The sequence below is a fragment of the Centroberyx gerrardi genome, chromosome 11 (genome assembly GCF_048128805.1).
Source record: "Centroberyx gerrardi isolate f3 chromosome 11, fCenGer3.hap1.cur.20231027, whole genome shotgun sequence".
NCBI classification, from domain to species: domain Eukaryota; kingdom Metazoa; phylum Chordata; class Actinopteri; order Beryciformes; family Berycidae; genus Centroberyx; species Centroberyx gerrardi.
Window position 1 is genome coordinate 10,211,720 of NC_136007.1, and position 22,313 is coordinate 10,234,032.

General features: G+C 40.9%; 1 protein-coding gene across 1 annotated transcript; it reads right to left on the minus strand.

Moving 5' to 3' along the window:
• Positions 1 to 13,112: 13,112 nt before the first annotated feature.
• On the minus strand, positions 13,113 to 21,934 carry grxcr2 (glutaredoxin and cysteine rich domain containing 2). The gene is made up of 5 exons (XM_078286816.1): positions 21,874 to 21,934; positions 21,040 to 21,223; positions 19,851 to 19,960; positions 15,828 to 16,103; positions 13,113 to 14,193 (listed from the first exon to the last, which is right to left on the minus strand). Exons 1-5 carry the CDS (start codon positions 21,928 to 21,930, stop codon positions 14,020 to 14,022), a joined length of 801 nt encoding a protein of 266 aa, XP_078142942.1. The 5' UTR covers positions 21,931 to 21,934; the 3' UTR covers positions 13,113 to 14,019.
• Between the last annotated feature and the right edge of the window lie 379 nt (positions 21,935 to 22,313).

Below are 22,313 nucleotides of genomic sequence, written 5' to 3' on the forward strand. Positions count from 1 at the left end.
CGGTCGTGTAAATAACGACAATGTGCTACGTTGGTCTGTGTCCACGTCACGTTTCTCTCTCAACATTGAAATAGCACGGTGGAAAGTACAGGTGTTGTGGTTGGGGATGGTGGACGGGCGTATATGTTTGCCTTCGATGTCGGCGACTGGGGTTCGATTCCCAGCGTTTCTAAATTTAACCATGACCAAACCATTTTCCTAACCTTAACCAAGTTGTTTTAGTTGCCTAACCATAACCATAACCCAAGTTGTTTTCATTTCACGTATTTTTGTGAGATCACGTTGGAAACGCTCCTGTGGGTCGTATTAGAGGGTAGGAACAAACGACCTATGTGGTCGTATGGGTTGGAGGACTTGTTGCCCTAATTCACACCCTGGTATTCCAGTTGCCGCATTACCTCCCAACAGAGTTGTTAGACAGATAATGAAGTCAGCAGTCCCAGGGAAAACTAGTGGCTCTTCAGTGTAAACACTTCACTGTCACTCCTGCTTTAGACTTCACTTTATTCTATCAAGGATGTCCTCTAAAGCGTCTGCAGGCCATAAAGTTGGCTATCTAGAACGACCTGAAAATTCAATTCAGTTCACTTCAATTGGGCCAATTGATTGAAGAGCAGAAATTAAGAGCAGAGTGAGACAACAACCACACGGGAGACAGAGAGAGTGAGAAAATCACAGAGAGAGAAAGAGAGAGAGAGAGAGAGCTTGGCATCAGTCCAAAGGGTGAGTGTATTTTAAGAAACTAAAAGTCCATATGTGGTGCCTCCCACAGTCGTCCCAGGCACAAAGCATAAATGTATTTTAATAGACTACGGTCCATATGGTGACTACCAACTAAAATCTTCGGGGAAATGAATTTTACGAAACTACACAGTTGGTCACCACCAGCCTTTAATGCAATCCTTCCTCTCACTTAGAATATTTCACAGTTAGTCATCGCCAGCCTTAAAGCCATCCTCCTTCACAAGTACAATAATGCTCACTGAGTATGAGGCAGAACCAGAAGGCGACTAAGAATGAACAGAAGACCCATCGTCTCCATCTGCTTGAAACAAGCCAGCAAATTAGCAGCAAATAAATCACTTAGAGGTGGCACTGAGGGAGCCAGCAGAGGAAGAAGAGGGCCGAGAGATTAAAAGAACTGGCAGGCGCACAGCGATTAGTTGTCCCAGAGTTAAAGCTTAGTTAGAATTTAAGTGAAAAGCGGGTTCCACATTTGCTTCACCTATTTGACTCTGTTCTGTGAGGGCGACTTCCGACCCAAGGCCTTCCATCTCGGGCTAATTGTTCACAGTCAGAGATGATTCGTTTTAGACACACCGCATCAGACTGTGGGCAATTGCACTGCAAGCGGAGCTAAATGTTTGACTTCTACCAAAAGCTGCTGAGACTGTTAGATCGCTTCGCCTGCTTGCAAAATATATGCCTGCTTGAACGGGGAAATTATCTTAAATAGATGCCACTGTTTAATCAAGCACAAGCCTCAGATATTGCTCTTCCTCGCTGATTAATTCTATCGCTCAAATTTTAGGCATTTAGCCAATGCTCTCACTGGAGCGACTCACAGTGAGTGCAATAGTAGAATAATCTTCAATTCCTAGGTCGATAATGTAAAGCATCCAACAGTAAAAAACTGCAAGGGTCAGATATTATTCTTGTGACCCTGGAAATGATTATGTAAGAGAGAAAAGTTGAAAAAAAAAAAAAAAGATTTTTTTGTGACTTGTGCACTGCTGTTCCTGACATATAAGTCCTCATAAAACCACTTTATGAGCACTGAGGAAGAAACCACGGAGCAAACAACAGCAAACAATTTCAACAGCCCCATAGCCATGAAAATATCACATACTAAATAACACAGACACACAAACAAACACTCACTCTCTCCACTCACTTGTGCCCCCACAGCACTCAAAGACGACTCTCTAGCAGGAACAATTTAAAGGCGATTGTCATCCAAACGAGCCATGCTGTTTCAATCAGCCTCTCTCTCATAATGTAGGCTAATCTATTGCCACAGCTGCCCATCGCCGCCTCTTTGCAGACTTTGTTTCTTTCTTCCTTCCTTCATTGCTTTTTCTTCTTGCTCTCTTCCTTGTTTACTTTTATTTCCTTCTTTGTTTCTTTCTCTTTCTGTTTATCGCTCCGTCTCTCTCTCTCTCTCACACACACACACACATTCAGCCATCAACACCAGCCTGCCAGACCAAGATAGGTTGGACAGCGGCCCAACAGGATGTTAATTGGCGCCTCACCCCCATCTCCTTCGCTGATTGGACTCTAGCTCTTCAAAGATGAGCACCTTCTGTGCCGCTTGGCTCCGGCCACTGAGACTGGTATGGTGGGATTATGGTGATGATTCTGTGGCACTGGCAAGCCAGTGGCAACTGATAGCCCATTTGACTCTCTGCCTCAATGTTAGACATGTGGCTGCGTTTGGAGAATTGTTTAAGGGTAAAATTAAACCATTTCTCTCCAAAATGAGGAGAGTCGAAGCAATTCAGGGCCTCACATTATCTCATGTAATCCCTCATTTCGCTTGGAGGAGCGGACTGCATGCATTCTCACATTGTTTGGGTTGTATGGTTTCAGTGTGGAGGAAGAAATATCTCCATAGGAATCATCTTACTGAATTTAAATGGTAGCTGGACTTGCAGTGCAATTTCTTCAGGGACAAACAGTAGATTGTGGGTTCCCACAAAATCCCCTTACAAAAAAGTGAAAAGCCACATGTGAATTCAAAGCACATGTGCTTTTTGGACACATGTTGGCTTTCCTACGTGAACATGTGACATTTCCCATTGACATTTTCACCTGCGAATTGTCTCTACGTGTGAAATGAAGTTTTTTTTTTTTTACATCTGAAGTAAAAACTGTTACATGATGTCAAAATGCAATGTTAGAAAAAACTGTTCAGATGTGAAAACCAACATGTGTCCAGAAAACACGTCAGGGTCTGACTTGGTGGCACACAATTTAAAATGCAATGTACAGGCAGGTAGAGGCTGACAGTCTTCTCAGCGTTTGATGTTAAAATGCCACACGTAGCGTCTTCAATATGTTGATTAATTCTAGGCCGACTTATCAGTTCTCACCCTAATTGTTTGAACGTCATCATCATGACTACTTGCCCATCATTTGTCAAGCCTCAACTAAAACTAAATAGGCTAGTGTGTGTTCAAAAGCCTAATGTAAACACTACTGATGCCCAGGTTATAAATTATAATCGCGCACTTATCTTGAGTATGACTATGGATACAGTTTAAAGTCACTAAAATACGAAGATTGTCACAGTAGACAAATAGCTGGTGTTTGCAAGGTAAACGTTTAGCCCAGACTGAGCTGGCAAATGCTTTATCAGTCTCTTTCTTATGACTTGACTCATGTGACAAAGAGCTTAAAGAAGAAATTTTCTATGGGATTTGAAGATGTTTTTAATTTGCTCTCCTAGTTTTAGCTAATACTGAATCTTGGAACGTTCCCCAGTATAGCCAAAAGTGCAGGAAAAAATTGAGCTTGTGAAGTAATTTCTATATAGGAAAATGCTGGCGTGTAAAGTATTTGGCCTGTGTTGAATTATGTGACAATAGCACAAATTGGACATGCCATTTTCTCTTGTTTGTCAAGTGAAAGGGTTAGCTAATGGTTAAGTTTGGGCAGGCAAAAGGTTAGGGTCAGGTTTTGGTCATGGTTAAATAAGAATCACTTCTGCTGAAAATGAAGACTTCATTCACAGCAGAAAACTTATTCAAATGAGTTGGGAATCGAACCCAGGTTTCCAGAGTTAAAGACAGATATCTGGCCATCCACCACCCTGCTATTCCAATGTCAGATGAGGCCACTACCTGTTTCTACTTCTTCACGCAATCCTTTTGTAGTAGGAAAATGTATTTCCATCCCTTTTCATGAGCACGTATGTGGGAGCACGTATTTGCATTTTAAGACATCGTGCTTATTTCACGCAATTTGGGGAGACCAGGCTCTGATGTCTCTACCCTTAACTAGTGATTTGATCCAAAATGGTTAGAATGCTACACATGAAGAAGGAAACAGTTTTCCGCATGCATAAGCATGAATGACTTTATGCACGCATGAACTCAGAATTGCTCTATTTTGACAGCAACCCTAATGTTATGCATAAAGATTTTTTCTTGACTTGAATAACGGTTCTTCCTCTTAGGAAGGAGCCGTAATTTGTTCCTTTCGTCACAGCAGTAAGCCAATGGATGCAATTTTTGGCGGGCTACACATTTCTGAGCATAACAATTGCAAATACATTGTGAGGAAAACACATGCAGAGTGAAGGCAGAGCAAGAAACAGCAGTGTAGGAGTTTCCACCTTGGTCTGTGACAGGAGTAGCAAGGCTAGGAAGAGCAAGATAGGCAGGAGAGTGAAGAGCAGAGGAGAGGGAAAAGGCTGACACAAAGTTTACTGAATATGAAACATTTAAGATTTCTTCATCTAAAACTAGAATGAATGCTGTGAATGTAGAAAAAGTTGAAAAACCAGTTTCTGGACTTTCGAAAGCACCACAGTTTCACTTCCTTTGTGACTTTATCTGTTTTCTTCAGGACTGTTTTAAGTTATTTTTCTTGCTTTCATTTTATTTTCTGTCATTTTGTGGGTTTTGTTTTTATTCCATTTTCCACAAGGTTGTGCTCTGTTCCTGTTGAGATTCTGTAATCCAAATCAGTCGTGTCCCCTTGATATTTTTGTTCCTCTCTTTCTTTCTTTTGATTGTTTTTAGGTGCAATGTTTCATCAGAATCTTGGGGTTTTGTGGGTTACTAGCAATTTCTGTTTTTATCATGGTATTTTGCCAGTGTGCTTCTTCCTTTCTATGTTTTCATCTGTAAAGATAAACTAAATTAAAGTGAGCTACAATTTCCTTCTGGAACATTACTGATCACTTTTGTTAACAATCACATTTCTGTTCCTACAAATAAATAGATATTTTTCATTTTGTTCCCTGAACCTCTTCCTTCTCTTGGCTGTGGTTCTGTGTTCTTTGTCAACATGCAAAGGGTCTTAACCATGCTACAATGATATTGAATATGTATATGCTCTTAGAATATACTGCAAAGACAAAATCTCATAATTTTTTTTACTGCAGATTATATCTCTGTGCTGTATACTGTGTCCACTGTGTCTGTTTCATGTATACGGCAGTAAATTACATGTTGTATTGTTAGACAGCAAGATGGCAGAGCTACATACCGGTAATAAGTAAACAAGCCAGATTTGGAATGTTGGTTCATAATTATATGTAACAATACTGGTACAATATTATAGTTTGCATGCTCAGGTAGTTTTAGAGCTCAGACATCCCACAGATCTTTGCCCTCAGGGTCCAGCAGCAGGATGGAGGTGTGGTGAGCTGGTTTGGAAGTTTTTCCTTGTATGCATTGAGGGTCAAGGCTGGTGGTGTCAGGTAGGTTAGGCTATGTAGAAGAGGTAGGCTGTTATGTCTTGCTGAAATCTGCTTTTGTGTTTGTTTGTTTGTTTGTTTGTTAACAAGATATCTCAAAAACTAACAAACAGATTTAGATTCAGACAGATAGCCCTTGGCCATGGATCAGTTGATTCAATTTTCTGAATCGATCTGAATCTGGAATTCCCGCCATTAGAAGGTTATTGTTTTTCAGGCGTAACTGTTATGCTGCGTTCAAGTGCAGGTGGGAAGGTCCAACATCATGGACTTCCAAGTCAGCTGCTAAACAGCATTGCATTCACATGCTATTTTCTTGGAAAATCAGACCTGGAAGACAAACGATAAAACAAATATAAACCGTTACAGAGGCTGCAGCTTTGCAAGTTGGAGAATTGTTCAGCTGTGCACTCTTTTCATTGAACTATTTTTAAGCAAACAGGTAAATTAAGAACAAATTCTTATTTACAAAAAGGCAAAATGCAAAATCTCTCTTGAGGGCAGAGGGCTCGGGAACTGACTTAAAGACAAACTGCACTCAACAAAGAAAGAGATGATAATGGTGAAATAATACACACAAAGAATCAGGTAATAGAACAACAACAACAACAAAACAGCACAAATAACAAACAGGCAAGAATAGTTGACAGGTGAACCAAAAAGCAGCGTAGAGTAAAGGGCAGCACAAGACAACACATTCTAATTAAAATCAAGAAATGCTGCAAAACATCAGGCAGATTGCAGCGGAGGAACAACAGACTTCATATTTATGAGTGACAGATGGCGGTGGGAGCTAATATAATCAGCACAGAGTTAATAAAACAAACATAAAAGCTGCACAGTGAGGGAGGTGCACTACTGAAGTTATTGAGATGGTAAACAGCTACAAATATGCAAGAGAGCGCCTCTTTTTCTCACTTGAAGTCAGAGAGAGCGCAGAATATGTCAGGTTTCGGAAGTCTTTTGCATCTAATTCCAGTCACTACCAGCAGCAAACTGGAGTTTTATCAGGGAGTTTTTGTCTTTTTTGTGGTAGATTAGGTTTGTAAATTTTATCAAGTAAGGTAGAGTCAAACCTCGGAGGATTGTGTCAGTGGGTTTGAGCCAATGGTCTTTGTATTTGGTATGTAAAGATGGCCAATTTATTAATAGAAGGGAAGAGAGAGCAATAGAAATTGAAGCACTATCCATTTCACTGAAGTCTCTCTATGCCAGCTTTAAAATATTGTGTATGCTGTCCATAATTTTCATAAGTTCTATAAATTTGTCAATTTCACCAGTCACTTAGCAGGCATTTCTGAAGTTTATAGATCTATTTTATTTAGACAATCATTTTGACTAGTAAAAATGGATGGATGATGAAATGTTCATTCACTTGCTGCTGTAGCAGTGGAGCAAAAGATCATCCACCCTGGTATACATGGATTTACCCTTCAGTCTGGGGTTGTGATTATTCTGGTCTGTGTTTGCTTAGGAGAGAAGTTTTGCTGTCTGGGCTTTTAACTTTGATGATTAAACCTGCCCTGTAGAAAAAAAAGGAGTTGGGAGAGCTTGCATGTTTTAGTTGCTTTTTTTTTTTTTTTTTTTTTTTAAAGATGCTGTGTGTAGATGTTTTTTAATCAAGTTATCACTGTGAAATTAGTTGGTGACATATTCTAATGCTAACATAAAAATATGTTGCTGTTCCAAACAGTAGCCCCGAGGATCTGCTTCATGCATTCACTTGGTTCAGTTTGAGAGTTTTCTGGGCTTGCTGTTCCACAAAAAATCCCTTTCAGCAGACAGTGGAGTGGTAAGATACACAACAACAGCAGCATGTAGTGACTTAATGGTAATGATTCACTTGATTGAGAGGTTTATTAGAGACAATTCTGTGCAGGTTACCTTTACCATGGTATTTTAGGTAACACTCTCTTCATTATATATTTCCAAACAGATATGGCAGTGATTAATGCTGAAGTAAGTTCTGTTCCAAAATCAGATATCCACAGTTTGAAAAATTATGTTGTTGTTTTTTTCAAAATAATAGCTATTTTGTGCTTTTTAAAGTGTATTAGGTAACTTAAGTCCTTGGTTGACAGAATGATATCACTTTTACTCAATATTTTAGAAATAATGAATGACAAACTTTTACCCTCAACTGGACATATCACGTTTAGAGAGCCTGTCCTCCCCCAAAAAACGACCCCATAGGTCGTTTGTACAAGCAGCTTATTACGACCCTTACGTTTTAAAGTTAAGCGACCTTTAACGGTCATGTAAATAACGACAATGTGCTACGTTGGTCTGCGTCCACGTTACGTGACTGTCAAGTTTCTCTCTCAATATTGAAATAGCACGGTGGAAAGTAAGGGTGTGTATACGTTTGCCTTCGATGTCAGCGACCGGGGTTCGATTCCCAGTGTTTCCAAATTTAACCCTGACCAAACCATTTTCCTAACCTTAACCAAGTTGTTTTAGTTGCCTAACTATAACCATAACCCAAGTTGTTTTCATTTCACATATTTTTGTGAGGTTACGTTGGAAACGCTCCTGTGGGTCGTATTAGAGGGTAGAAACAAACGACCTATGTGGTCGTATGGGTTGGAGGACTTGTTGGAGGAGCTAGAAATTAACTGTTCAAATATTATTCCCTCTCTGGGTTTACATATCTCTCTCTCTCTCTCTCTCTCTCTCTCTCTCTCTCTCTCTCTCTCTCTCTCTCTCTCTCTCTCTCTCTCTATTTCAATTTCAACCGGCTTTATTTGCATGACATTCATGTGTTGCCAAAGTGAAAGATAATTAATAAAAGACATTAATTTTGAGGAAAAAATATACATGTACAATACCTCTCTCTTTCTCTCACTGTCATTTTCAGACTACAAAGATAAACCAGTGGCTTATTTATAATCTTCTCTCTGAAATGCAGCATTTTCCACCTTCACTGTGTCTTGTAGTGCTATAAGACTTTTTTTTTCCCCTCTCATGCAAATGAACACTGAATTTGTCGGGCTAAGCCTCCAGAATGAAAATTAGAAACACAGTCAGTAAAAAGAACTATCTTTTACTGAAGTTTTAAAGCAATGGGGAGACTTTAATTTGTTCTTTAACTTTCCTGAATCTCTCTGTCTCTCAGCATGAGAGGCTGTGCAGACTGGGAACGGATAGATTCATTAGAGGTTTCTCCAAACTCGGGGGTGGAATTCAGCCATGTAATTCCAGGGATTCGTCACAGTTTTGGTCTCTTCTCCCCTTTGACGCCGCAGACTAAAACTGATCTTGGTATTCTTAGTGTTTCCAGACAGGCTCGTCATGACTGCGGCGGCCTCAGTGCACCTGACAGGTGGCATGTTAATTTGACATGACTCCCAACTTTGTGAGATAGAATTACAAATTAGGTATTCAGCTGACACTCTCATCCAGAGAGTGACCAGGTAGGGTTCGGTGTTTCTCAAGGAGTCTTCGACAGGACAACATGTTGTCAAAGTGTCGATGTTCTGATATGAGATAGCGCGATCTGATCTGCTACTACTAGGTGTGACTCCAACATCCATAATGCATGCAGTACGATTATAGTATATGGTAGGACACTCGATGCCCCAGAGAAAGAGGATATACTCCAGATATCTGCACATTCCCTCTACTGCACAAATTACAAAATAACTCAGGTGTCCATCGCCTCACATTGTGGAAGTACTTTCTCTGTGCATACAAGCCAAAGGTTGTGCACACAAAACAATGACTATAAACACGCTTTTGAAACACACCAAGCGCGTTTATAGTAATCTTTTAGTGTGTGCAAGCTTTGGTTTATATATGTATTTGCTCTATTTTTGGTGGAACACACCTTTAAAGTCTTGAGCACAGTGTACTTTGTCTATTTTTTGGAGTACCTTCTCTATGTGATCATTAATATTAGCCACAGAAAATGTAACTGTGCAACATAAGCCACCAGTTCCCTGAGAATTGCATATCTAAACATAGTGACCAGAAGTTATTAGGGGGCTTTTTGGGCTATAACATTAATTATAGGAACAAACATCATGCAAAAAAACAGAATTCTTTTGTTTATTTTTGGTGTGTTAATATGGACTATCTTGAAATAAACAAAGATAACCCGCACTCTGTTTCTTCTTATTTTATTTTTCTTTCTTTCTTGGCACATGAAACAGAGTGCTATTGTCGTTTATTTTAACATTAATTATAGTCAGACAATATGAGCACACAGACCTCTGTGATCCTGTGAATAAGAAATTCTCTTTTTGCTTCCACCCTCCACAGGCAGGTCAAAGGTCAGGCTCAGCTACAGAGCGGCAGCCCTGGAGCCGGAGGGGATTCAGCGTTTTGCTCAAGGACACTTCAGCAGGGTGGACGCCTGCTGCCATGGAGGCTTGAACCCGGATCGTCCGGTTGAAGGGCGCTCTCTCTAATCACTGCTCCACCCTGCTGCTGCGCCCTGAGGCGGAAGGTATGTGGTATATCTGAGCTCTATTACTACCTAAGCATGGCAACGAGGCACGACTCCAATATTGTCCCGGCACTGTTGCACATTGTGAACCTACAACTGTGCGTTCAAAATCTGGAGGGGCTTTTTTTTTCCTCCCAGAAATTGTTTCTCGGCAGGTTGGAAACGTCTCTGAAACGGCATTCACACCATGTGACACTGAAACTCTCCATTAAAAGCAATTGTTAACAGATTCTTTTAGGTAGGGTGCTTTAGGTGGGAGAGATCCATCCATTTCAGTGATAGGGTACTTGAGGTGAGAAATGGAAGAAACATGAGGGAGGGAGAGAGAGAGCGAGGCAAAGAGATAGAGACGGGCAGACAGAATGATCGGTTTTAACCAAATAGAGAAAGTTCGACTGCTTGCAGATTAGATGCGGCTCACCTTCCTGCGCTGTGCAATAGTCTGCTATGAGAGTTTATGATTAATGTACACAGTCTGCTACAGTCTGGTTCCTGTGTCGTATATTAGGAATGGGTTATATGAGATTACAGATATATCTATAATGCACCATAAATGATGATGCTGTCACCAATGAAAACGTTTTCCCTCTATATTCATAAGCCTTCGTTTGCGAGCTGCTGTGATTAAAAAGGGCAGTATTTAATAATGGAAATCTCAAATAAATGACCATTTTATGTAATGTTCGCCAATTTATCACAAGAAGAGCAGATGTAGTGGCTTTATGCGTGTGTGTGTGTGTGTGTGTGTGTGAGTGTCTGTCCAGTGTGAAACAAAACAAAACAAAAACTGTGGCCTGAAAAGAACGAAAAGACTAGAAGCAAAGGGAGACAATGCTGCTTTCATATCAATCATCTGAATGCAGTCTAATGAATGTTTTTTCTCCAAATGGCTCATTTCCACTGATGTAAATCAAAACAATGAACTAGTCAGTAAAAGCCAGTAAAGTCTTTGCTGTCTTGTTCCAGAGAATTGGTGAAATTGTAGGAGGGATAAAAGCTGTGTGTTTATAATAGTGGGGTATAATCACTGTGGAGCGTGGATGAATTTATGTGTATTATTACAGCGCAAACAGACAAACATTTCAATGCTCCTGCAGCTTCAGAAGAATCAAGACGTTGTTGCATTGAAAAGTCGGTCCTACTTGTCGAGTCAAATGTATCGATAAAGCTTTTCAAACAAACAAAAGGACACAAATACAGACAAACAAAGAGAGGGAAACAGAAAGAAGAAGCACATCACAAGTATTAAGACATGCGGCAAGAGCGTGTGTGTGTGTGTGTGTGTGTGTGTGTGTGTGTGCGTGCGTGTGCCTGTGAGAGCACCAGGCAACTCCGGGCAATTTTTTTTATTTGGACAATAAAAAAAGCCATGAATTGATCCTCGTGCTGCGGTGATTATTTCCCTCTATTTGTCTGAATGTTGCTTTTCCTGAGAAGCACAAACCTATTTAGTGTAACTCGGCGTGTGTTTATCTGCTCGCTGATCACCTCGGGCCCTCCGGGACAAGGGAAACCGAGAACAGCGCTAGATTCCCGTGACCTGATTCTCTGTCTCTTTGGTTCCCACGTGAAACACTTAGAGAGAGAGAGGGGCTGAAATGACAACGTCGAAAAAGGTGCAATTTAAAGTTCAATATAGGAGGTAGAGAGGTAAATAGGCAGAGAGAGAGAGAGAGAGAGAAAGAGAAAGAGAGAGGGAGATAAATAGAGGTTGCAGTGGATAAGTAGAACGAAAAAGAGAGCGACTGGAGAGCCAGGTTCACCTCCTCATCCCGCAGAAATAGCAGGGATTTGATTGCTGATGGGGCTTTTGGGCCATGGGTGCTGATAAGCCCCGTAGTCTGCTCTTTAACTGAGTGTGAGGCTGTCTAAAATAATAAGACAAAATAATGGAAACGCCAGCGCAAAGACTTCCAGGGACAGAGGCCAGTAATGGTCTGGGATGCTTGTTCTGGCATGACTTTTTGGCCGCCCGTCTCCTCGGGGAGCTGGTCAGTGCTCACCGCTGCTAACATTGATTTTGATTGATCATCTGGGCCTTCCAGCATTAGGATGCTGGTGAAGAATGCCGTTTCAGCTACTACTGCAGAATAATGCTCAATGGAGTTCATATCTGGGTATAGAGCAGATCGCCCCCTCTGTCCAGTTGCACACTTTTGCACTTTAACTGTACATATCATATAATGTAACAGTACTTAACACTCATTGCACACATCTTTGCATAACTCATTGTTTATACTGTATTGTATATATATATTTTTTAAAATTTTTACATTTTTCTTATTCTTATTAGATTTTATGTTGACATCTGCACCAAGAGAAATTCCTTGTACATTGTACTTGGCGAATAAAGTTGTGATTCTGATTCTGATATTTATATTCTCATATTAGAAGGACTTTATTATCTCGAAAAAAAGGGAAATTGGCAACTCCACCTACACACGCCTACAGACGAAAGAACAAAGGCAAAGAACGGAACAAAAACAAAACATATACTGTATGGTTAATATTGGTATCAGGCTGTTTAAACCTTAGGGGGACAACTTGTGATATCTTGTAATGCTGGGAGACACTGATGCCGCCAGAAAAGAAATAGATGAAGGATAGGATGAAGGTGATCACTCAGAATGTAGCAGAAAATGCAACCCACATGAAGGCAGAACCATGAAAACCTTTTACTATAGGGGATCGTGTTTCATTCTTTGTAAAATCATCCTCTGTTGGCATTAAGCAAAGAGTTGTTGTTGATTTTAGCTGATTTAAGGTGTTATGAGCAAGAATTATGTAACATGTTGTAAGTGTCTCTATGGTTACCATTCATAGCATGCGTAGTTCAGCCATCCGAATATCCCATGATGAAAAAATAAATAAAAATAAAAATGTAAATAGAGTCAGTGAAAATGTTCAGCCACCCATGTTGACTACATTAAAGCTACAAATGCAGGACAGAGCTGAACTAGTTTCTTTGTTCCACAGTTTCTTGCTACAGATATTGGCGAGGTCGACTATGCTGAAGCTTTGTGAAGATCTCATATATGAGGAACACATCATCAAACAGTCAAAAACATTAATCGCATGAATTGTTCAGTCGTTATTAAATGGCAGAAGGAGAATGCCACAATGAGCATCTGAAATAGCGGTCGCTGAATAAAAGAAGAGGCACTGAAAATTAAGCAGGTGTCTGTTTTATTCATATAGCAAAACTGTGTGGATGAGGCTTAGAAACAACAACTTAGAATGGCAATCACCTGAGAATTAGATTGTTAATGAAAACCTTTCATCTTAATCTCCGAGAGTGACCTAATGCCCCGCTGTTACCATTTATTTAAATGTTGTCCTCGATTTCTCCGCATTTGTCTCTGTATCTCTCTCATCTCCATCTCATCTCCTATCTTTCTCTGAAAAAACCTCTTAATTATAATCTCCTGAGTTGACCTATGTCCCCATGTTACCAATTACTAAACTGTTTCTCTCTGTATTTCCCTTTCTCTCTGTCCATCTCTGACTGTTTATTTCTCTCTCTCTCTCTCTCTCTCTCTCTCTCTCTCTCTCCCTCCCTCCATTTTGCCGAAATTATTAAGCTTCCTTTGATTACAGATTATCAAACTTTGAATAAATGAAAGCATCAATTACCCTCATACATAATGTCGGGAGATAAAAGGTTCCGTTCTCTCTGGTGAGCAGAGAGGGAAGATAGGGACAGGGCAGCGTTCCCAGCGGATGAAATAAAATGCAAAATGTTTGCATCATTTTAATTAAAATGATAACTCTGTCGCGGAAGCCGGTGTTATCGCGGAACGGGGCGCAGATGCAAAATAATACTCGACAACAAAAGAGTGATTATGTGTTTGTCTTATCGTAAGCCATGTTCACTGCACACAGTAATTGTATTTTATGATTTCTCGCCCACTGCACAGTTACAATTCCCCTTTCCAATGATGGCTTATGCTTCCTAGTAGTGCTTCGAAACGCCCCACCAAGAACATTTTGGATTAGGGCAATATCGCCGCTGAGACAATTCTGACGAACCGATAGGACATCTGACACACATGCACGCACACAGATACACACTCTCATTCACTCACTCACTCTCTCCCGCTCTCTCTCTCTCTCCATGCCAGACATGGGTGTCAGCCAAACGGTGCTATTTGCTGGAGCAGGACTGGCACTTCTCCAGACCATGGGGGTAGCAGGCTTGGCAGCGCAGATCACTGATGGACTCATTGAAGCGGTTCGCCAGCATGGACAGCTTGCTGCCGTGACACAGAGAGCAGGGAGCGCAGCCCGAACCACCACAATGCTGGCAACTGGCTTCCTCCTGGAGACACAAGAAACACAATGGAGGAGAGAGGAGGGGGGAGGGGGGGGGGGGGGGGGGGGGGCAGTAGGAGAAAGAGAGGAATGGTGAGGTGAGGGAAAGGGTAAAAGGGGAGGAAGAGGTTGGGATGGGGGAGAAAGAAGAGGGAGGAGGGGGATGGAGATTGAGATGAAAAGGGAGTTTGGCAAAGTTGACAGTTGGGGGACAGTTTTATGTCACCCATATCTAAATAAATAGATTTCTTAAAAAAAAAGAAAAAAAAAAGTAATCCTATTCTGATCAGAGGATTGCTTCTGGGAATAATTCTTAAGTAAAAGCCAGAAATTCAGAAGACGTTAAATACAGTATGTTCTTTGTCTTTAGAAAATGTGGCACAGAAGAACATTTTTGTGTGTGTGGGCAAACCTGAAATAGATTTCCTGAACTTTGTCATTTTCCCTTTTCATATCTGTACTTTTATACCTAAACAGAAAGTAACTGAAAGCAAACAGAGTACATTACTGAGTTCGGGGAATGCCTTGGATTTCACTGCTGATTAGATGAGGCAACCAGTAAGTAATGTCATACATTTTTAAAGTAACCCACCCAACCCTGATAGTGATGTATCTATTTAATATATTATGATGGTGAGCAGCTGTTGTAATGACTGCAGATAGTAAGTAGAGTAAGTAAATAAGTAATTAAGTAAATCTTTACTTATATAGCACCTTTCAAAACCGTAGTTACAAAGTGCTTCACAAAAAGAAAAGATAGGTCCAGATACGGTAGACAAGAAAAAAGTAAGCCAAGAAAAGAAAATGCTGTGAAGTACAAATTCTAAGTCTAAGCACATAAGAAAGAAAGAAAGAACGAAATAAAAAAAGCAAACCTAACCGGCACAGAGTTTGGGCAGCAAAGGCAAAGCCGAGAAATGTAAACAAAAGAGAGGAAAGTAATACAGAAGAAGGAGAGAACCAAATAATGAAAAAGAAGCTGAGAATGAAACTTTTTGTGGTTTTTTTCTAGAGGCAGAGAAAATGAGAAAATCACGAGAGAGGTGAGGGAAAGATAGAAAAAGCAGCGAGGGGAATAGAACAGTAATCAGCCGAGGAGGTGAGAGGGAGCGAATAACGGCGAGCCGGGTCTCCTTGCAGGCTGGTAAGTGGCAGCCAAATGCCGCAAGGACAGAATAAAACTGTGGACTCATCAGTATCTGTTCACAGTTGACAGATAACACTAGGACAATGGGATGGGGTGGGGTGGGGTGGAGGGGCGGAGAGAGAGAGAGAGAGAGAAAGGGAAGGGGGAGAGAGGGAGAGAGAGCGGGTACGAATGATGTGGGAGTCACAGGGAAACACAGAGGAGGTGGAGGAATAACGATAAACACCCCTCCATGAACAGTTTGAGTTACAGCAATATGGCTATCACACACACACACACACACACACACACACACAATGATTCTCTCGAGAGGCAAGAGATTGGTCAAGAGAGGAAGGTTGAGGACAGAGAGAGAGAGAGAGAGAGAGAGAGAGAGAGAGAGAGAGAGGTAGAGGTGGAAAAGGACACAGCGAGATTGAGAATACAGTGAAACAGAAACGGGGGAATGAAAACCCGACTGAGAATAATGCAGTTGAGGTGATTTGGCCAGGGACCATTACCTTGTCCTCTGTGTCACTGATCTGTTTCTCCTCCTCCACCTCCCGCTCCGCCTCCCCCTCCCTCTCCTGGGTACTGAGAGCTTTAGCCCTCCTCCTGCTCCCCCTCTCCCTCTCCCTCTCCCTCTCCCTCTCCCTGGGCTGTGGGTAGCCCTCCAAGTCCACGGGGGGCGCTGTGTGGTGTCGCGGCGCTTCAGGCTTCCTCGGCGGCGCTCTGATGATACGCAGATTGCTGGTGTAGATGATGATCTTGCCAAAGTCCAACACTGAAGACTGAGGGAGAGAGAGAGGGAGGGAGGGAGAGAGAGAGGGAGGGAGAGGACAGCACAAGTCAAGGCCAGTTCTTTGGTGGTGAGGCAGGAGCTGCAGCATTAACAGACATGGCATCACATGAGTTTATTCCAGTGAGATATGCACCAAATACCCACTGAGCAATTTTACATTGATTAGATTTCTAAATGGTTACTAGGCTAAAATGAGGCTATTGAGGTGGATTTTACCTTTTAAAAGGTGCAGTAAGTAAGACTTTTGACTGTCCCATTGCACAACATGACAATAATAGATGTATCTGTGGGGTTTGATAGGGTTGTTGATCAATACCAATGACTCAATGATTACTTCGCTAAGTGCTGAGATTTCTGGCTTTCAAAGCTTTTTCATCCTGTACTCTCTGTTTTTGCTTTGGAACATTTTTGATGGAATGATCTGTTGTATTTTTTTAAAACATTACAAAATTATTAAATATTAAAATGTGTTGTTTCCAGATTAATGCATTTTTTTTTCAGTTAATCCCTTCAAATACAAAAGACAGACAGAGAAAAGCACTTAAGTCATATGAACATTCAGTATAGGGAGGAGGCTCTTGAAGTCACAATCTAAGTCATTAAAGTTCCCATGAAATGAACTCCCATTACTTTCACTTCCTGGAAAACAGGGTATCTGTAATGGTGACCTCATGCTACACTAGTAGGTGTAAATATAAATTACAACCAATAAAACCATCACAGATTTTTGAACAATCCCGCCCCTCCGCATCCCTCCCATCAAATAAAACTGCCTTTCTCTCCCTGACTCATATTCCGTTGGTTTAGACTTCTGTATGAACCCTCACTGTGTTATGTCCCGCCTCAACATCCTGCTTCAATAGGAAATACATCAATTTAAGGAATAATGTGATAAAGAGCTATATAAATAAACAAGTAAATAAAATAAACAACTGAAGTTGCCATTTCATGGGGTCTTTAAGCCTCCTAGAGCAAGGCTGCTACTCTAGAACCACTGTGCAATCATTTCAATAATGCCCTAAAAGGATAAACTAATTCCAGATTGCAGTCCTCTGATAAATGTGATAAATATTGGCTCCGGTCAGCATGCCTTTGTTTAGAGGATAAAAGAATGAAACTGACACTAAGCCAGCAGGCAATGTAGCTGACCTCTCCGTCTGCGGCACTAATGAAGCCACTGCCACAGTAGCTCAGTAAAAGTGTCTTTTCTTGTCAGATGAACAATTTCGCTGCTGTTGTTGTTCCCATTTAATTGTTGCACCATTTTCACTGAGCGGCAGTTGATGCTTCAATTACCGAAGGATTCATTTCATTGTGTATTTTTAGTCCTTATCGCTTGTTCTGTTCTGAAAATGCATGAATTAATCATTAAATGTACTTTGCATTTGTCATTAATTGTTCATGGTTTTATTTTGGTGTGTCTGTTTGCTATTCAGCAGACAGACTCACACTGCTCTGTGGGGTTTATTATAGAAATGTCATCAACTCGTTATGGGGAGCTGTGATACTTTCTCATTAGATTTCTCATTACATACGTAAGCCCAGAGAGATGTGATCATGTTCCAGAATGAGATGTTTACCATTCAATAAAAGTAAAAGTAACACTCGCTTTAACAAAATGTTGATGGCACAAAATGAAAACATTTTATGGTAAGTTTCCGAATAGTATGTGCCTTAGCTGACAAAATGATAACACTTTTGCTGAACCCTCTTTTTTTTAGAAATATTGAATGACAAACTTCTGTTTTTCCGAAATGGACAGATCATGTTTAAGAAATGAACTGTATAAGTGTTCTCTCTCTGGGTTTCTATCTCTTTCACTCTCTCTCAGCATGTTGTTGTGTAGAGTCAAATTACAGTATATGTTGCCATTGTGGTGTACAAGACAGACATTGCAACTGACACACAACACCAACATTTGAGTCTTTGGGTTCGATTGTTTTAGGTCCAGTTAATTTAAACTGTTATTGGAACTCTCATATATATTTTCATATACACTGTATATTCTCACATAGGTACGCTTGCTAGCCACTTAGACCCTAGCCAAAATTCAATTCAATTCAGGAAAAACAGGAAAGGAATGTGAATCCATTGTAAGTAAACCTATATCTATTACCATTCCAGAGTAAATGGAGATGCAATAAAGGAAAAAATAAGATTTTCATACTCGCCTAGTATATAATCTAAATTTCAAAGGCAATATCACCATTATAACCCAGATCCCATGGATAATGATGCAACTGAATGTGTTCTCCTTCTCGCTGACTACAACTGTAACTGTAAATTTGATGAAAATACACTAAAATACAACATTTATGATACAATTTATAAAGATATACTCAAGCGGTCTCCATGCTTTGACCATGTTTACTGTTTACATGTTGACTGTTTACTGGGAATTTTACTTCAAAACACTATTTATTTCAATATAGCCATGTTACAAATAACATAAATCTCCCAAAAACATTGAAATAGTAATAAACACAATGAATATTGATCAAGTTTGATCAATATTCATATATGGGCCACAGAGCTCCATTCTATACAGGCAGATTCATGGAGAACGCTGGGGTCCTCCGTGCCATGTGACCTATCCCCTGGCGATGAAGAGCCTGAGCTCCCACCATAGAGCTCCAGTCTGTCTGGACTAAAATGGCTGGTGAAAAGCCCCCGTTGATTGCAGAGACACAGAGACTGTTTCAAAGTTACGGTAGAAACGTAAGTAACTAAAATCTGCCGTTTTTGGCGAAAATAACATAAACCTTGGTGAAATATTTTGGCAAGACCATAGATTTTTGTCAGTGTGACTGTAAAATGTGAAGTTTGACTGCTACGTTTCCCCGGAAGTAGCGGATGTTGTGTTGCTCTGATCATGGTGCGTTTAGGGTCCTTGGAAAGCTCGGAATTTCTAGTTTCCAGCGATACCAAGCATGTTATTGTAGACTGACAAGAAAATTATCCTTATATTTACGAAGTTTATATTTGTACGACTTTATTGTTAAAATACTTCGTAATAAGACATAGTTTGGACAACATATAATTGGTTTATGGATTGTGAAAGCTCAAGACCCCATGTTTTCAAAACAGTATAACATTCATATCTTCTATAAATAGACTTCATCTTCCATCGCAATTTTTCGTAACTACGCCACGGGGGTCCCAGTACCGGGACCTTCGGGTAGAACTGGCTAGCCAACTAAAATATCAATATCGGTTTCACAATTTGAACATTGTGTTTCTATACAACCAACCTGGATGACCAATCGCTGCACTAATACTATGCCAGGCCATACTCATTCTGTTTCTGTCTTTGTAATTTGGTAGACTGGTAAAACATACAACTCTGAGAAGCTGTGAATGAAATTAGCTTTTCGTTTTTGAAATTCAAGAGAAAAGGCGAGCTCCACCTTGGATAGGCTAGTGAACAGTTAACGTATAATTATATAGCCCAAAAACAGCAGGTTTCAAATTTTGACATACAAAAAAATATTCACAGAGCTGCATAAAAAAGATGGACAGCCCTCCGTCATTCGTCAATGTATCAGCCCCATAGAGAATACATTGGCACAATTCATTTTTTGACGGATACAAAACCTCTCTCTGGCCGCACAGTCACTGACTATAGTACCTCAGACAGTGAAAATTTGACATTGCTAATATGAAAACTAATGTGTTCTCATCTTGATTAATATCAAAATAAAGCACAGAATCAAGAACAATATGTCCCACTGCTTACTTTGGCGTCTCCCTCTGCTGCCTCAGTCTGGCCTGCAGCGGGTCTGTAGCCTCCCATCCCTCTGTACACGTTTATCCTCTGGGCAATGAGCCCTGTAGGAGGGTACATACCTAGGTATACAACAAAACAAGGTGTCAGGGTATGTATCAAGGTAAGATGTGCACTTGTACAGTCTTGTACTTGTACTTGTTATCTGCACCCAGCAAGCATTTCACAGACAGCGACATGCAGGAGGGCTTCTATCTTTTTTGCCCCATGGTCGATTCTGTGGCTGCAGCCTGGAAGGCTTGTCCCGCCCCTCATCATTCAGCCAATCACAAGTCACCAGCCTCTTCCCTAGCCAAGTAACTGTGTTAGCCAGTGTAGCATTCTAGCTTTAAACAAACTATATCACCACTTCAAAGGCAAATAATTCTCCATGTCATGGCATTTTCAGGATCTTTGGGAATGTCTTATTTATTTGTTAGCAATTATTGGCTTGGTTAGCTTGCTTTGATGCCAAACTAAAGCCCAACCAGCTAACAAGCTAGTTTGCTGTTAGCTTGCCAACTTAATTTAATTCAATTAATGTAAATTGGACCCTCAAACAAAGCACGCAGACTACAAAGAGTGGGTGCAGATTGTTTCTGTGTGTTATATTTGTCAAATTAAAGCATGCTGCCTCCATTGCTGGTTCAGTGTGTTCATGTTTTCCAGGCTCCTTACAGGCTGATTAATGGCCTATAGTGCCTGCAAGGCCGTTCTGACTACACATGTTCTATATCACAATGTTTGTTGGGGCAGTTACACTATCCAGTGCAGTTTGAACCGTTTGAAGGGACATACACATACAAGCTTACGCACACGCACACACACACACACACACACACACACACACACACAAACACTAATACACACAAATGTCTCAATCAGTCACAACTGTTCACCATGTTCACGTTTTGAAAGCGCAAATATGCAGCAAACATGCACACAAGCCCATGCATACTAATAAACCAATACACAGTATACTGTTTTTTACACAATTGTAATACATATCCTGTTGGTTCCCTGGTTACCAGCATACACAAACACACACACACACACACACACACACACACACACACACACACACAAACACACACGTCCAAACCCCAACACACTCATGCATATAAAGTAAGACAGTATATGTTACACAATGCTAAGTACCCACCCTGTTGTTCTCCCTGAGTCTCCTCGAACCCACACAGCTGCTCCATCTCCAGGTGGCTCGGTGGGATCTTGCGGTGGATGAAGCTGTGAGGATATTTCTCCTCTGGACTGTCCAGCTCCTGACCGTCCTCATACACGTGCTTCAGGACCCGGCCGCTGTAGGACGACGCCAGCTTGAACCTCACCTGTGGTTTGAGTTGAAGAGATGAGTCGTTAACTTTTGATTACATGGTGCAGGTATTACATGTTTTAAAAATGCATAGTATAGTGACCAATTTGCATAGCTTTGAAAAGAGGATTTTTGAGTTGGAAATTGTTGTTTTCGAGAGGTATTTTCCCAAGAAAGTGACAAGGGGGATGCATGCCAATATTTGCAGCATGCCAACAAGCAGGTTGTCATCCCATTTCATCCCCTCTCAATTTGCACCTTGATAACATCACAAATAAGGATGGCAGCAGAAGACTAGCTTCAGCCACACCAAAGCTAGTTTAAACTTCAACTGATGCACTCTACTGCAAAGCTAATTTACCACTGATTGTAAAGAAATTGCATCAAAAAAGTGACAATCTGCGACAACATATAAAATACAGAATACTGTACTATAGTCGATGTACTGGACAATAGTTTTATGAATGATGACAACAATATATTGTTCTTGTACAAATAAACAGTATAGCATACAACACACCTTCTAGATGAAAGCTAGGAAGCTAAAATTCCATGTCAGCTGTGTTTCTCTTTCTTCCAGTACAGTCTTTCGTTCAATAATGTACATTTCTAAGACTTGAAAGTTGAAAAAAAAAAAAAACAAACCTTGGCCAGTATATTACTCACCTTTCTGGGCTTGGTGCCTTCATAGCGCTGATTCAGTTTTCTCTGGAGCTCCTCCATGGTGGCTGATTGAGGAGGGGAGGCTGAGGAAGCGTCGGTCCGTCCAAGAGGCTCTTTACCTGGGGCAAAATGACACCAGAGCTGGGCACGGTGGAGCCTGGAGTGATGGGTGGATGGATGGATGAAAGAACGGATTGATATGTGGCTAGATGGAGGTACAGCGTGTAAGAGTCCGACTGAAGAGCTGCATAAGAAGTGGGTGGATAAGTAGATGAGATAACGCTGCTTCTGTGTGTCCTGCCTCCTGAGTTTGCGTGTACCTGCTGTTCCAAGGCACCCACCTTGCTGGCAGCTAGTTTTAAATTATTCACGGCTAGATCGTGTGTACAAAAGGGTGCTTGGGAAACTGGAAGCTTCGTCATCAAATAATCATGCTCACCAGA